At 44.1% G+C, this 16226-nt stretch overlaps 1 protein-coding gene and 1 long non-coding RNA gene across 2 annotated transcripts in view; both read right to left on the bottom strand.

The window, feature by feature from the left end:
* Positions 1-504: 504 nt before the first annotated feature.
* LOC117831445 overlaps positions 505-16226 on the bottom strand; it is a 29037-nt gene continuing 13315 nt past the window's right edge. The window contains exons 2-3 of the long non-coding RNA XR_004635002.1: positions 2205-2281; positions 505-569 (exon numbers count right to left, since the gene is read on the bottom strand). This is a non-coding gene — a long non-coding RNA (uncharacterized LOC117831445). The remainder of the gene's footprint in view (positions 570-2204; positions 2282-16226) is intronic.
* LOC117831444 (40S ribosomal protein S25-like) lies at positions 4180-4666 on the bottom strand. Its single transcript, XM_034710146.1, is given in 2 exon segments — positions 4180-4340; positions 4342-4666. Coding segments are annotated over 2 exon segments (372 nt in total). The 5' UTR covers positions 4615-4666; the 3' UTR covers positions 4180-4241.

Raw genomic sequence — 16226 nt, 5'->3', positions numbered from 1 at the left:
AGATCTGATGATGCATGTTTCAAACTGATGCATGGAGAAGAAGTGACGTGGTCGTCTAACATTCACAAACAGAGAAGACGTCTGCACGATGCATCCTTCCTCACAAAGGAAGCTTCACTGCAGCTCCAGGAGCACAAAATCCTCATGTCTATTCTTTAATATTTGATGCTGCTCTAACTGCATCATACGACCACATGCATGGTGTTGCATGGAGACTTTCCCCCTCCTTTAAGTCTCCTTTAATCAATAAATCCATAACAAGCCAGAGGACACCAACCTTACCCCCCTTACACACAGAAAACTGATCATGAATCAATGAGCGTATCGATGGAGGATGGGATCCATGAGCAGAGTCAACGAGGACATTAGCATGCTTCAGATTTATTCAACATGAGCTCTGAGGAAAAGGACGTTTTTGTCGAAGTTGCATTCTGAGGATGAGTCTGAGGTCGATATCTTCAGAACAAGTGAAGTCGATAAGAGCGGAGCTAACACCTTTACTCTGTCACATCCAATCAGGAGGATCTGATCCCTGCTCTATTAAGATGTCACTGCTTTAACTGAAGAGGCTGCAGGAGATACAAACACAGGAATAAAACCTGTGTTTAAAAGATGCATAAACTCAACACTGTGCAGATTTCTAACTTCAACTAAATTCTTTTATAAACTTGTTGATCTAAATATCTAAAGTCTTGATCCAGAACCAGGAGGGTTTTGGTTGTTGCAGGAACACAGACATAGAAGCAAGGCGTGCAAGAAATAATAATAGACCACAAATAGAGAAAACAATTAAATTAAAAAATGGATTAAAAAGAATAAACAACAATAAAAAATAATAATAATAAAATTGTAATTAAATAATAAATACTCAGAATAGTTATAATAATTACATTGTAATAATAAAATAAAAATATGTTAATAAAAAAAAATTCTATGGTGATAAAATAATAGAAATAATAATTAAGTAGTGATGATAAAATAATAATTCTACATCAATAATAAAATGTTTGAGACAGTTATAACAAATTAATAATATTAGTTATAATAAATAGTGATAAAATCATTATTATATAGTAATAACAAAATAATATAGCTATGATAATTAAATAGTGAGAATAAAATAATTATATAGTAATAATAAAATAAAAATAATAGTTATTTTAATTAAATAGTAATAATTAAATGACAACAATAAATAATAATAATAATAATAATAATAATAATAATAATAATAATAATAATAATAATAATAATAATAATAATAATACAATTATGATAATAATTTTAAGGTATAAACCAAAAGAACATAACTAGCAGGTCAATCTTAAAACATTAATATATTTATTTTATTATTAAAAAGGCTAGAAGCAGCAACATGTCCTCAGGGGTCACGTTGCAAAGAAGTTGTATTTTTGTTTTTATTTACATGATTTTATTTTGAATTTATCTACATTTTTAAAAATACATTTTTACAACAATAGATAAAATAAGCTTTTTAAAATAATTCTACATTTTTATTATTTTTTTAAGGCATCTCACGACCCACCAGAGGGTCCCGGCCCCCCACTGTGGGAACCACTGTTTTAAAAAAGGAATGCTAACAGATCAGAAGAGAGAGCCGCCATGTTTCATTCATGACCTGCTCATTTAAATCAGGTAGGAATATAACCAGGAGCAATGCTAACAGGCTGTGCATTGGTAACCATATTAACATGCACTAGAGCAAGCTGACACTCAAAACCAAAGCCCAGCTGATAAGTCTCATAGATCATCAGACCTCCTGAGTGATGTGAGTCTTTATGAGAACTGTCGCCCTCTTTGCACATTCAGACATCCTCTCAAACAACACAGCAGCAGCAGCAGGATCCCTTCCTGCAGTTTAACACCTCGCAGTTCCACTTATTCAAAACCGTGTTCGTTAATCGATGCCTGTTTGTGCATACATGACTGAACTCCAGATCCCACGAGACCTGAGAGCAGAATCAATAAGCTCAGACGTCAGATCCTTAACAGAACCAGGTTTTGATCCCTGTATTCTTCCTGATGCAGCTCTACAAGTTTACAGATATATCTGTCCGGACTGGTTTGAGACCAGCAGAGTTCACCTACGAGCTAACTGAAGAACATGTGGTGCAGGATGTGAGAGTCTGCCTCCATGACTGCAGATAATAATCTCCTCTAATGTGATGAAAATGTTGACTTACCGATTTTCTGGTTGAATATTTTGTCGAACGTCAGCTCGTCTCTCTCCTCCAGGTACTTCTGCATCACGCTGCGGATACTGCAAACAGAGGAGAGGGAGCTTTGAGTTAGCATGCAACAGTTTAACAACCACCAGCATCTCCTCCATGTTCCACATGTGATCCCCGCCTGTGTTTAGGACTCTCCCTGCAGCCGGTCTCCTGACAGTCAAGCTGCAGGGGCGGAGGGGGGGACACAGGGGGGAGGAAACCTGGAGAGATACATGCTACCCTGGGATCGGGTGTTAATGAGAAGGAGAGCAGGGAGAATGAATCAATTAGCACCCCCTCCACGGGCTCATTAACACCACAGCAGCACCCTGCATGCTCCTGAGAGGGTGACCAGGCTTCACCTGCACACACACACACCTCAGGAGGCTCTCACTGAGCGCGTGCAGGAGGAGACCTGCAGGCTCCTTCTGACTCAGGCGCAGCTTCTACTGTATTTACATTTTGATAGCATTTGCTCTTTTCTCCCAGTTTGCTCACACGCTGTTTTTGTTCCAATGAAGACAAACAAGCCAATCAGAAATAACCTTTGGTTTCTCGGATCAGGTCCAAAGAAAAGGTTAAAAAACACTGAAGAGTTTCCTGAATGGAGAGAGAGAGAGACTTTAGATTCACTCACACTGACTTTGTTTTCAGTTACTGCTCTTAAAAACAAGACTTCTACATCAGATGTTTATATGGTTCAATGCATGAGAGTTAATCTCTGACTGCACGCCATAAAAACTGGGATAATCTCAGTTCTAGAGCTTTAAAGTTTATTGATTTAAAAGGTGTTTCTTCATGTTTACAGGTGCATACAGATACAACTGTTCCCCCCCATCAATGTGCTGATTATTTATACATTTATAAAGCCAGCATCACCAAATGTTGGATGTCCAGAGCGTCTCTTTATGGAGCTTTAAATCAAACGTCCCAGCTCTTCTCATCTTTAAAAGCAGCCTGAAGAAAGTCACTCATTACAGATTGAACAAATGATGCTGAGCAGCCAATCTTTGACCGGTATCAGTGTGTCGTAGAGACGCAGAGATACCCACGAGAAGACAGTGAGTGAGTGAGTGAGTCAGATAAAAGTAGACACAGAGCTTTACATCAGGTGCAAACAGACTGATTCTCATGTGTGGTTCCAACCAGAACGCCTCATATACTTTGTTATTGCAGTGAATATTAAAAACAGCATCCCTACAAGTCTGAACACAAATCTTTGGAGCGCTCATACCTGCTCAAATCTGTACAACAAACTCAGAAAATAACAGAAATTCAGACGTTATGATGTTCCAGACTTTTACTTTAAAGGCACAGTTACCAGTTTTCATGTTACATTGATTCTGGCGCCCCCTCTGGACAAAATCAGTACTGTTGTTTCAGGATGAAGCCTGCATTTCCCATGAGCACCATCACCCTCTGTTGTAAAACGTGTCTTCTCTTTTAAATTCTACTTTTCTGTTCATGTTTTATCAGGATACAGAGTGATGAGGTCATGTGTTGATTCTGGCGCCCCCTCTGGAGGAAGTTGGTAGTGTTCTGAATTAATCAATCCTACTTTTCATTGTTCAGACACTTTTATCAGGATGCAGAGTGATGAGGTCATGTGTTGATTTGAAGCTACGTCAGATTATTAACTTTCACTATAACTTTGTAAACTCTGATTTATTAACGTTAGCTAGCTTACGTAGCGGTTTAACGTTAGCCATGACATCCCCGGCGTCATGACATGAGCTCCTGTGTCCCACTAAATGTCTATATGAGCAGAAATACACACACGGTTTAACTCCTTAGTCCTCAGAGAGAAGTGAAGCATTCACACGCCGAGGAGGGGAGGCGTGCTCTCCCTGCCTCAGGCTTTGCCCTTCCACTAAGGCACATGGAAGGGCAGGGAGCTCCCAGAACAGAGCCATATCACCAAATATAACTTTTTTTTTTTTTTTTTCTCTATTTTTTATTCACCTTTCATTACAAACAGCTTGGTAAAAGGAAGCAGATAGGAGAACCTGCTTATGCTTTCTCTGCCGCTGCCTCCTCATCGCCGCCCTTGGTGTTGCGAGTATAAATCAGCTGTGCTCAGTGTTTGGATACCAGTTTGATCATGCCTTCCAGCAAGCAGTTCCTGGAGGGCATTCCTTGCCAGGGAGCCACGGAGCTTTAGCCTTTCTGACACAACAGCTGGGGTGATGAGTTTATAGTTGGGAACTTCTTTGTACAACTTGTCATAGGTTGCCTTGTCGAAGAGCACCAGGTTGTTGAGCTTATCCCTCACTTTTCCCTTGGACCACTTCTTCTTCTTGGCTTTGCCCCCAGACTTGTTGACTGGGTCCTTGTCCTTCTTGGACTTGCCAGCGTCCTTTTTCTTGTCCTGCTTAGGCGGCATGTTTCCTCTTCAAGATGTCGGACCGAAAGGAAGTTCCCCCCGCCAAATATAACTTAATGCATGCAATCTTTGAGTGGTCCTGGTCACATTTAGCTCTTTTAGCTAGCAGAGCCTGGTTGTAGAGTTTCGTAGAGTATGTGTGTTTGATAATCCTGCTCCAGTATCAGACATGAGGACCAAAAACATTATGTCAGAAGGAAGTTATCTAAAGAAGAAAAACTCCTCGACTCAGAAATAATCTGATCTCTAATAATCTCCTTTTACTCTGCAGGTCACGAGGAGACGTCAGGGGTAAGAGGGAGGCTATTTCAACATCAGCTAAAACTCCTTACTGTGCCTTTAAACTGCAACAAGAGACGTAGAATGATATGGATCTGTGTTTCTAAGAGTTCGAGTGATGTCTCGGTTTTTTTTTTACAAACCACAGCTGAACCTCAGAGAAGAGAAACGTCACTGAGTCGTCTGCAGTGGAACACGTCTCTCAGATTAAGAGTGTTTTTGTATTGAAATGAAAGCAGAGTGTAAACAGTGATATATACTCAGAGTGTCAGTTTTAAAGTGAGCAGACAAAAGAGGCTCAGAAAGACAACAAGGGTGTGACTGTTTGTCTACAGCGTTGACACTAATAAAAGTTAACCTTCGTCCCTCATTGAAACACGAGCTGGTGTTGTTATTGCAGGTCATAGATCAGATGTAAAAACACTGGAGGCACGGACACCTGCGTTAAAAACTATAACTTCAGCCGAATGCTGGCTCTGCACGCCGCCAGGGAAGATTCTAGCTGACTGCTTGTGTGACAGTAACCTGGGCCGGAGCAGGCAGGCTTTATGGGAGAGTGAAAATGATCAATGGATGCAGCGTTTCAACATTTCAGCAGCAGCAGGAACAAGAAGCTAGGAAGTAAACACTTCCTCTTTTTAAAGGACGCCTGTTTGTGTGAGTCCCTCTGAATCATTAGCAGCTGACTCTGGGTCATTGGTATGAAGCCGCACCGCTTCAGGCGACACGTAGAGACGCTCAGTGACGCTCAGTGACATGTATAAATACAGGTCGAGCTTCATCGTGCACTAAAATAAAACAGGATAAGAGTGTTTCAGTTACTTTAAAGACGATAGGTGAGTTAAAAGAGGAAGTGTTTCAGACATCAGAGACTCATTATTGCAAAAACATGAGAATTGATCCATATGTTGCTGCTGTGGCTTAATCCAAGATGCAAGGTGCACCGGATCAAAGCACGTCCACTTAAAGTACTCCTTTTTGTCCCTCACAGGCTCAGGTTGTGTCTGACAGCTCTACAGAAAGCCTCCCCGCAGAGATCGACCTTTCCTTTCATTATTAAAAGTTTATTTTGGGGCGTTCACACCTTTATTTGGAGAGGGTAGGACGGTGGGCCGAGCAGGAAATCAGGGCAGAGTGAGGGGAGTGACTCGTGTAAGGGCCGTGTGACTTAACCACCAGCGTCCTGACATCTCCATCCTCCACAGAGGAATCAAGAAAACAGGGATCTGATACGCTGCAGGATGTTGGAGTTGTTAGGCTAACCGTCTTGTCCATGCATGTTCCTCGCGGCGGGAAGTCAGAGAAGATTCTTGGAAGGCATCATGATGTTGAATGTACGCTGCTAAAGTCAAATCAGTCACCAAGTCTGCCTTCTACCACCTGAAGAACATCTCCTGTCTGCATCCATCTCTTTCTGATTCAGTTGCAGAGACCCTCGTCCATGCATTCATAACATCCCGGCTGGATTACTGCAATGGAGTCCTGTTCAGGGTACCCGGCAATGCCCTGGACAGGCTCCAGTATGTGCAGGGTTCTCACGCATACTCAGCCCTGGCAGCACATCCCCCCCAACCTCATGCGCCTCCACTGGCTCCCTGTTAAGTAATGCATCTCCTCACCTACAAATCCCTGCATGCCCTCGCCCCCCCCAATACCTGGCTGACCTCCTCCACCAACACACTCCATCCTGGAACCTAAGGTCTTCAGACCTGGGTCTCCTCTCCATGCCCTGGACTAAGCTGCAGACTTTTGGGGACAGAGTCTTCAGTGTGGCGGCCCAGACTCTGTGGAACTCTCTCCCTCCAGACATCCACAGCGCCCCAACCCTGGACGGTTTTAAAGAAGCAGTCAAAACGCACCTTTACCTCAAGGCCTTTCCCCATTAGCTAGTGTTGTCCCCAGCCACCCCCCAGACCCCCTACCTGACCCTGTGAAGCGACCTTGGGCTTCTTGAAAGGAGCTATACAGATCCCAGTTATTATTATCACTATTATTATCATTAAAGCCACGGTGTGATATTCCCAACATGCAAACGGACGGATGTGCAGACACCCTCAACTAATCCCCTTGATGTTTCTTTTCATGCTGATGTGCTTCACTCTGATCGCATCATATGGATGCAGTTATCACTCTAACACCTTTAAAACAGACGTGCATCTCAAATTAGAGACACCTATATTCCTGCCTTTACAGCATCACGTCTGAAAACAAAGTCCTCGGCTCTTGTTTGGAAGAAAAGCTCGGATAGAGACAACAGCAGCTTCACACGTCAACATTAGCTTACGGGAGCAGATGACCGGAGCGGAGCCCAAAACAAAGCGGCTCCTGCTGTGACAAAGCAGTTTGAGTGACAGAGTGACTGCTGCTGGCATGCAGTGATAAATAAAGCAAGATCATCTACGGGGGGATCGCCGTGACGCCGGGGAACGTGGCGGGCTGTGGATAAATGAAGCTGGAGCTGCTGCAGTGAGAGAAACCCTCAGTTTTAGGATGAAACAATGACAGTGAATATCAAGACACAGAAGCTGCTCATGCTTCACGCTCACTGCTCTCCGTGCTGCAGGGTTCAGACTCCATGTGCACCAAATCATGTCTGAAATGAACCCAAAGGAAAGTGTGTGAACTCGTCGCCTCAGTCCTGACATGGTGCAGGCTGCAGAGACACAACAGGGCCAGTTATAGTGTCAGTATATTCCCGTCCTGATGTACACATCATGTGCTGCGCTCTATAATGTGTCCTAATATCATGTGTCTCATGCCTGCTGGCAAGTCTACGCCTAAACTGAAGCTGCTTCTCCACTGAACCGCTTTAAAGCGATGATATAGTCATAAAAACGTCGTAGGAACTGTGTCTTATTTTTGTTTGGTGCACAGCGATCGTAAATCAGACACACTCTCTTGTTTTGATGAACAGGTCGAGTCAAACGTGATGAATGTTAGCAGAAGATTTGAGTCTGTGCTGGTTGAAAAAAGTTAGATTCAAAGAAACAAAACAAACAAGAGGAGAAGGAAACTCTGCAGCTAGCTACTTCAGTTACTTCTGTTTCTGCTGCATTGTCTGTTTTTCTTGGTAAACTTTTCACCAAATGCATGATGGGAAATTGATCCAACAGGAATTTAGTTGTTCTCCTGCAAAGAGTGTCTTAAACTCTGAGAAACGATGGTGTACCCAATGTGATGTCAATCAATCAATCAATCACAAATCACAACAAACGTTATCTCAAGACTCTTTTACAAACAGAGCCGGTCTAGACCACTCTATGTCAGATTATGAACAGAGACCCAACACCAAGACAGGATCAGACTCAGTCTGACCCCACCTTAATCCACCATGAGCATTGCACCTCACAGTATTTAGCAAGTTACAGTGGAGAGGAAAAACTTCCTTTAACAGGCAGAAACCTCCAGCAGGACCAGACTCATGTTAGACAGCCATCATGCCTCGACTGAGTTGGGTCTGGAAAGACAGATAGAGGGAGATGAAGAGAGAGAGATGATAGTGATGAGACGAGTAGTAGAAGCTGTTGCCGCTGGAGTCCAGATCGTCCGCAGCAGGAGGACGTCTACGGCAGCTCAGAGGAACCTACGAGACAAGGGAGCTCAGGGACTCCAGAAAGGTCTATGGTTAGTAACTTTAATGGGACAGGCAGAGTTAAGGTAAGTGATGAAGGGGTTGGGGGGAAGGGGGTGAGCTAGGATCCCAGTGTGTCAGTGCGCCAATTTCCCCCGGCAGTCTAGGCCTATAGCAGCATAACTAAGACCTGGTCCAAGCCTGATCCAGCTCTAACTATAAGCTTTATCAAAAAGGAAATGTGTCAGAGACGACTGACAAAGCCAACCTGGGACGCCTCACGACCTCCTGAAACAAAGTCTGGCATGTTTGGTTTTACTGTCTTATTTCCAGGACGTGTCCCATCCCGTCACGCCAATGACGTCGACCAATGAGAGCACGGAGCGCTCTGCACGTGCAAAAGACACGAGTGTGACGAACTAAAGTGCATCCCTGTCTTCATGTTTAAGGCTGATTTATACTTCTTGTGTCAAATTGACGACGAAGCCTACGTCGGGTAGTTCTCTGTATTTGGAGCCTGTCAGGACTTTTAAGGACTCATTTGTTGGCCATGGACTCCAAACTGACTACGTCTGCAGGGGTGTTTTAACTGTTTTCGTTCCTGTGTGTGTCTGGAGATCCTGTGTAACCATGGTAACATTGTTTACATACGAGATCAGCTGTTAGCAGCCCGTAGCATGTCGATGCCAAACGATGCTAGGCCCGATGTTCCCTGCGAGCTGAGGAGAAGGAGGCGAGGACGGCGTGCTGGTACTGAGGTGCAAGATAAGAAAAGACCACATGGACCTGTCCTTCCACCCACCGTTATGGGGACCTGTAAGATCTATCTACGATAAGGTGGACCAGCCAACCCAGCACCAGAGTAGCATCATGCTAACAGAGCTAACACCGGACACGAACGCCACATTGGAAGGATTTCACCTGCTGTGGGCGGACAGGATACAGGAGAGCCAGACTGAACTAACTGGGGAAGAAGACCAGCTCAGTCCTGGACCCTGTGGAGGTGGTGGCTGACAGGAGGATTATGTCCAAGCTGTCGTCTCTGATGGACATTTATTTTTCTATATATATTCTTGTTAAATTCTTGTTCTGTACACCTTCTTGTTTGCAGCTGGAACTCCATGAATTTCCTCGTTGTGGGACGAATAAAGGAGGATCTTATCTTACCTACACACTAGTGTTTCAGTGGAGAATTGCTGCAGGACACGGACACATCGATGCAGAAGTCTGTGGTGCTCATGTCCGCGTCAGCCCCTGCTGCGTAGGGGCGACTAACAGCACCGTTAGCTTCTGGAATTTAAGTGTTCTCCTGCAAAAAGTGTCTTAAACTCTGTGACTGAGATGTCTCTAGTTACAAGAGTGTGACAGTCAGATGACAAGATGTACAGTGTCAAGACCCATCAGCCCTGAGAAACGATTGTACATCCCATGTGGTGTGTCAGTAACGACAGTCAAAGCCAAGTCTGGGATGTTTGGTTTTCCTGTCTGACTTCTAGGACGTGTCCCGTCGACCAATGAGAGCACGGAGCGCTCTGCACGTGCAAAAGTCAAAAGCAGAAACCAACATCCCTGCGTTTATGGTGTTCAGTCGAGGGACGAAATGATGGAGAGCAACAGCAGACGCGCTTCGTCCAGCGTGTGTCATCCAGCTCAGCCCCCACACCCAGCATGACTCTGCCATCTCTGAATCTGACACATCCTGCAGAAGTCTCCTCGTGCAGGGTCGGACTGTAAATCATGTTTACAGCTCATCATACCATCACGTCTGAGTCCACCGCTCAGCTCTTTACTACCAGGAGATGAATCCACTGTCATCAAAGAGAAAGCTGTAAGAGGAAGTCACCCTGTGTAACACCATCCCAGCACACAGCTGCACTGATTTAAAAAACGGAAAACATGGCTGCAACTCGCCGACATAAACAGATGGTAAAAATATAGGGACACTTGAGCAGTGATGTGTTAAATGTGTGCGCTGGGTGGGAGTGTTGGTGGTCATTAGAGGACTGCAGGGGGGCAGCTTGGGAAATAGAAATACATTCTGAAGTGTCCTTGAGCAAGACCGTTTATTTCTGTCTGTGAGAAACGAGGAGTTGTGACACCATCCTGCGCCGGTACCAGCTGTACGCTCGGACACACACACACACTCACACACACACAGGGTCCGTAAGAAGAAACACACTCTGCACCTTCCTCTCGGCTGCAGTTACATAACTCTGCCTCCATTACGTCTGAGCCAGCTGTTCGCACCGTGAGGAGAGAGCGTGCTTACCCCGCCAACAAAACCACTCCCAGCCAAAAGCTCTCAACGTGAGTTTACTGTTCCTCTGCTGTCTTATTGACCTTTTTCAAAACCCCCAAAAGCTAACGCTGTGAGGACAAAACACTGACTGTGGGAGACCCTGACCCACTTACATATCTGATTTAATACACAAAGGCTGTTATCTCCAAACCTGGGCTCTCCTTTGAAAACATTAAAAGGGACAAAATGACCAATAAGTACAGACTCTTTTGGAGTTGCTGCAGAAGACTGGCAGTCTGAAAAGAGGATGCAATCACTAGGACATCATCTGGACCGAAGAATACAGGGAGCATCTTGCAGAAGATGGGAGTTGTTGGTCTAATTCTTGTTGGTTTGTTTGTGTAATTCTGTAACAAACAGTTTACATCCTTCTCCTCAAAGCCACCACTCTCCACTGACCAAAACAGAACTTTTAACTTGCAGATCACTGGAGTTAATCGTCTACCTCTCCTGTCATCATTTCTGCTTGTATTACAGTGTGTTAGACAAATTTTGCACTGGGTTTGGGGTTACCATTTTCAACATGGAAGTCCAACAGTGGCTGAACTACACTCCCCAATTCAGGAAGGAGTAGACCAGCAACCGGTGTGATTTAATTGTTAGTTTTGTCAGAGGGGTTTGGCGGCTTTTAAGATTTTCTCTGACTTGAAGTCTGGAAAAGAGAAGCAATCACTGCGACATCATCTGGACAGAGGAATACAGGCAGAATCTTGCAGAAGATGGGAGATGCTGGTCTACTTCTTGTCTGATTGTTTGTGTAATAGTGTAATAATAAGATCCTTCTCTGGAACCAGGAACAGGTTACACCTCTCTTCAAAGCCACCACTCTCCACTGACCAAAACACAACTTTTACCTTGCAGAACACAGGAGGTGATCGTCTACCTCTCCTGTAATCATTCCCCTTGGCGTTTCAATGTGTCAGACAAATATTGCACTGGGTTTGGGGTTACCATTTTCAACATGGAAGTCAAAAAGTGACTCAAATACACTCCCCAATCCAGGAAGGAGTAGACCAGCAACTGATATGAGCTCCTGGGTTAAATTATTAGATCTGTCAGAGGGGTTTGGCGGCTTTTAAGATCTACTTTAGTGATTAAATCACTGCAACTTCATCTGGAACGAGGAATACAGGTAGAATCTTGCAGAAGATGGGAGTTGTTTGTCTACCTCTTGTTTGTTTGTATAATTGTATAACAATGAGATGCTCATCAGGAACCAGAAATTGGTTGCATCCTACTTTTTGAAGCCACCACTCTCCACGAGCAAAAACAGAACTTTTACCCTCCAGAACACAGGAGGTGATCGTCTACCTCTCCTGTAATCATTCCCCTTTGCGTTTCAATGTGTCAGACAAATATTGCACTGAGTTTGGGGTTACCATTTTCAACATGGAAGTCAAAAAATGACTGAAATACACTCCCCAATCCAGGAAGGAGTAGACCAAGAACTGATTTGATCTCCTGGGTTAAATTTTAGTTTAGTCAGAGGGGTTTGGCAGCTTTTAAGGTTTACTCTAGTGATCCTATCACTGCAACATCATCTGGAACGAGGAATACATGTAGAATCTTGCAGAAGATGGGAGTTGTTTGTCTCCCTCTTGTTTGTTTGTGCAGTTGTGTAACAGAAAGATGCTTCTCTGGAACTAGAAACAGGTCACATCCTTCTCTAGCAAGCTACCACTCTCCACTAGCAAAAACAACACTTTCACCCTGCACAACACAGGAGTTGATTGTCTCTCTCTCTTGTAATCATTCCCCTTGGCGTTTCAATGTGTCAGACAAATATTGCACTGGGTTTGGGGTTATCATTTTCAATATGGAAGTCAAGAAGTGACTGAAATAAACTCCCCAATCCAGGAAGGAGTAGACCAGCAACTGATTTGATCTCCTGGGTTAAATTTTAGTTTAGTCAGAGGGGTTTGGCGGCTTTTAAGATTTACTCTAGTGATCCAATCACTGCAACTTCATCTACACCAAGGGATACATGTAGAATCTTGCAGAAGATGGGAGTTGTTTGTCTCCCTCTTGTTTGTTTGGGTTATTATGTAACAGAAAGATCTTTCTCTGGAACTAGACACAGGTTACATCCTTCTCTAGCAAGCCACCTCTCTCCTTTGACCAACACAGCGCTTTAACCTTGCAGAACACAGGAGTTACTCGTCTACCTCTCCTGTTATCATTCCCCTTTGCGTTTTGATGTGTCAGACAAATTTTCCACTAGGTTTGGGGTCACCATTTTCAACATGGAAGCGAAACAGTGACTGAAATAAACTCACCAATCCAGGAAGGAGTAGACCAGCAACTGATTTGATCCCCAGGGTTAAATGATTAGTTTTGTCAGTGGGGTTTAAGATTTACTCCAGTGATTAAATCACTGCGACATCATCTAGACTGAGGAATACAGGCAGAATCTTGCAGAAGATAGGAGTTGTTTGTCTCCCTCTTGTTTGTTTGTGTAGTTGTGTAACAGAAAGATGCTTATCAGGAACCAGAAACAAGATACAGCGTTCTCTTCTAAGCCACCCCTTCCTACCTTGCAGATCATGGGAGTTGCTCGTCTACCTCTCCTGTAATCCTCCATATATTAAACACTCTAACATCCCATGAGTCATTTTGTTCTTGTGAATAAAAAGGGTCCCAGGTTTAAAAATGCTAGATTCAGACATTAACTACATGTGTTGTTGTTCCCTGCAGCTGATTTAACGTCCAGCTGGTAATTGCAAATAAAAATGTCAATACTGAGCGTGAGGTTGATGGAGAGAGCTTCAACCCGTCATCTGTGCGGTGTTTATTGCCCGGTCTGAGGTCTCACTCGAGTAACTTTGTATGCAGCCGTCAGAGGTCAGGGTACAGGCTGCATGAAGCATTCTAAATCAGGTCAACTCGGCCCTCTTATGAGTCATTAATCATTAATACAGTCTTTGGTTTTAGCTCTTTGTTAAGCTGGACACATTACACGTTTCCAAACAGGAGCCTGAAGTGTAAAGACACACGAGCTCAGCTTTCATTAGCAGCTGATCTCCTCACTGACACTGGAACAACAAAGTGTTGGAGACTCTTTAACGCTGCAGGAAGTATGCTGATGTGTAAATATTTAACATATTAACAGGATGCCACTGACATTTCTGAGGCCGGGTCTGTGGACATGTAATTGAACTGTGTTGATAACACACCAGGCGGTGCCGTGAGCCAAGGTCCTGACCCGGTGAAATTTGTTTTAGACTCATCTTTAATCCCTGCGTTATTGATTTTTAACTTCTGTTTCTCACCGTAAGCAGCTTTGTATCTGTCAGCGGCTCGTCGCAAAGCCGACACACAAACAGATTTGGAGCAGAAGGAAAGAGCATTTATTTGAGCTTATTTAAGCCTGCAGACATGCAATTACCTGGGAAACTAGTCAGACTCCAGAACAGGTTTTTCTAGCTGCTGCACGGCGTCTCGCTGCAACAGGTGAGGGATTAAGGGGGCGGCGGTGTGAAGAGAGCCGCCTTAGACAAATTGAGCAATTTTCAAAGAAGGGATGATTTCCTTTTGATTTAAACGGACAAAGATCAAAGATTTAGTTTCAGTTTCTGATCTGGAACTCTGAACCGTTAACGCTCATGAAGGAGTTCCTGTATCGTCACACCTGAGTTCTTCTTTTGTTTGTTTTTGGGACCACATGACTAAAAGGTACATCAAGTCCAGCACATTGTTTATCAGCTTATCCAAAGTGTCTGAAAGCATCACAGAAGGTATCACTGCAGAGGTTTATCACTCTTTTAAAGGCCACCTTACAAACAGGAGTTGGGGGTCTAACACTGATCCATGAGTGTGTGTTTGTGTGACTGTGTGTTTAAATGATCCATCAGAACAAACAAAAAGTGTTCTCTTAAAGCTGGGGTCGGTGTTCAGATTTAGATCCTCTTTTTGTTCTCCTGGTTAAAATGATCTTTCTGTCCTGATGGTAATCAATACATAATGTGTTCTTAAAGAAGAGGTAAAAAGAGCTGCTATCTACAGCCGGAGGAAACCTGGGAAAACACCAACCAATCACCGTCTGTAGGGTCCAAAATTTTAAACCAATCAGATCCTGTCCTGACGTTCTGCCCGCCTCCTGCAAAGCGTATATGGACGCCGTTCACTCCCCGTCTCCTGCCTCTGCTTCCCCTGACTCTACTTCCTGCCCCTCTCGCTCCACCTCGGGCCTGTCCCCTCTGACCCCATGAGGGGCTTTGCTCAGGACTGTAGTCCGGATCAGAGTCTAAAAAGCTCTCTACTTTTATCTCTCTCCTGATGTTTCCTTTCTTTCTCAAACTCCTGTGTCCTCTCCCTCTCTTAATGTACTCTTAAATTCTTCCATCCTCCATCTTCTCCTTCTTTCCCTCCTTCTTCAGTCTTCCTCTTCATATCTAATTCTCCTCCCCCTTCCTCCATCTTTTGTCTCCTATCCACTTCTTTCATCTCCTTCCCTTACCTCCTTTCCTCATTCTTGTGCAAATCTCCCTCACTCTTTTCCACTCAGCTACCTTTACCCCATCCTCCACCTTCCTCTCCTCCTCCTCCTCTTCGCTATGTTCCCTGCTCCTTCCTTCTTTCCTTCCTCCTCCTCCTCCTAGATGTCCTGTAGCATCCGTCTGGACTCTGTAGGGATGACGAGCTGATTGGTGAACACGTTGATCTTCAATAACCGGTCACTGTCGGTCGTTACCACGCCAACCATCAAAGCAACAATCAATGTTTGAATGAATGAAGAACTTCTCCTCTCGTCTCTCCTCTCTCCCGCTCACACTCTCAACACCTCTCCTGATGCCTTCACTGACCGTCAACACTCAGTGTTTTAAAGGTTGAAGAGACAGCAAGGTAGAATCTTGCAGAAGATGGGAGTTGCCGGTCTACTTCCTGTTAGTTTGTGTAATAGTGTGATACTAAGATCCTTCTCTGGAACCAGAAACAGGTTACATCCTTCTCTTCAAAGCCACAACTCCCCACTGACATTAAGTGTTCTCTTCAGTAACACACAAAGATATCAGACTGAGGTAACAGCAGTGCAGCAACTCCAGTGTTTTAAAGGTTGAAGAGACGGGTGTAAAGAAGCATCCTCTTCTCTGTGTGTAAAGTTCTCAGACATCCAGACGGAACAGTCTGAGCCTTTCGGGCTAAAACAAACTTTTTTAAAGACTCATTTTGTTTAACTACACAAGAATGAACCGCAGACACCAGATACACTCCTGTGTTGTGTTTTCAAAAGGATGAAACAAAGGCTCTTCAATGAGGCGATGATACGTCACTGCTGGCTGGAAACAGCAGCAGTAGTAACAATGTTAGTTTGGGGATTTAGCACCCTGTGTGATTACAACACGATGGCACAGTCCACATTCATTCTTCTGCAAGATTACGCAATTACAGGAATAATACCTGGCTGTCCTGATTCACGGCACTTCAACATGAAATCTGAGAGGATCTGAGAGCTGCAGTTAGTGC

This window comes from Notolabrus celidotus, chromosome 19 (assembly GCF_009762535.1).
Source record: "Notolabrus celidotus isolate fNotCel1 chromosome 19, fNotCel1.pri, whole genome shotgun sequence".
NCBI lineage: Eukaryota > Metazoa > Chordata > Actinopteri > Labriformes > Labridae > Notolabrus > Notolabrus celidotus.
This window is presented reverse-complemented; position numbering and strand designations above follow the sequence as displayed.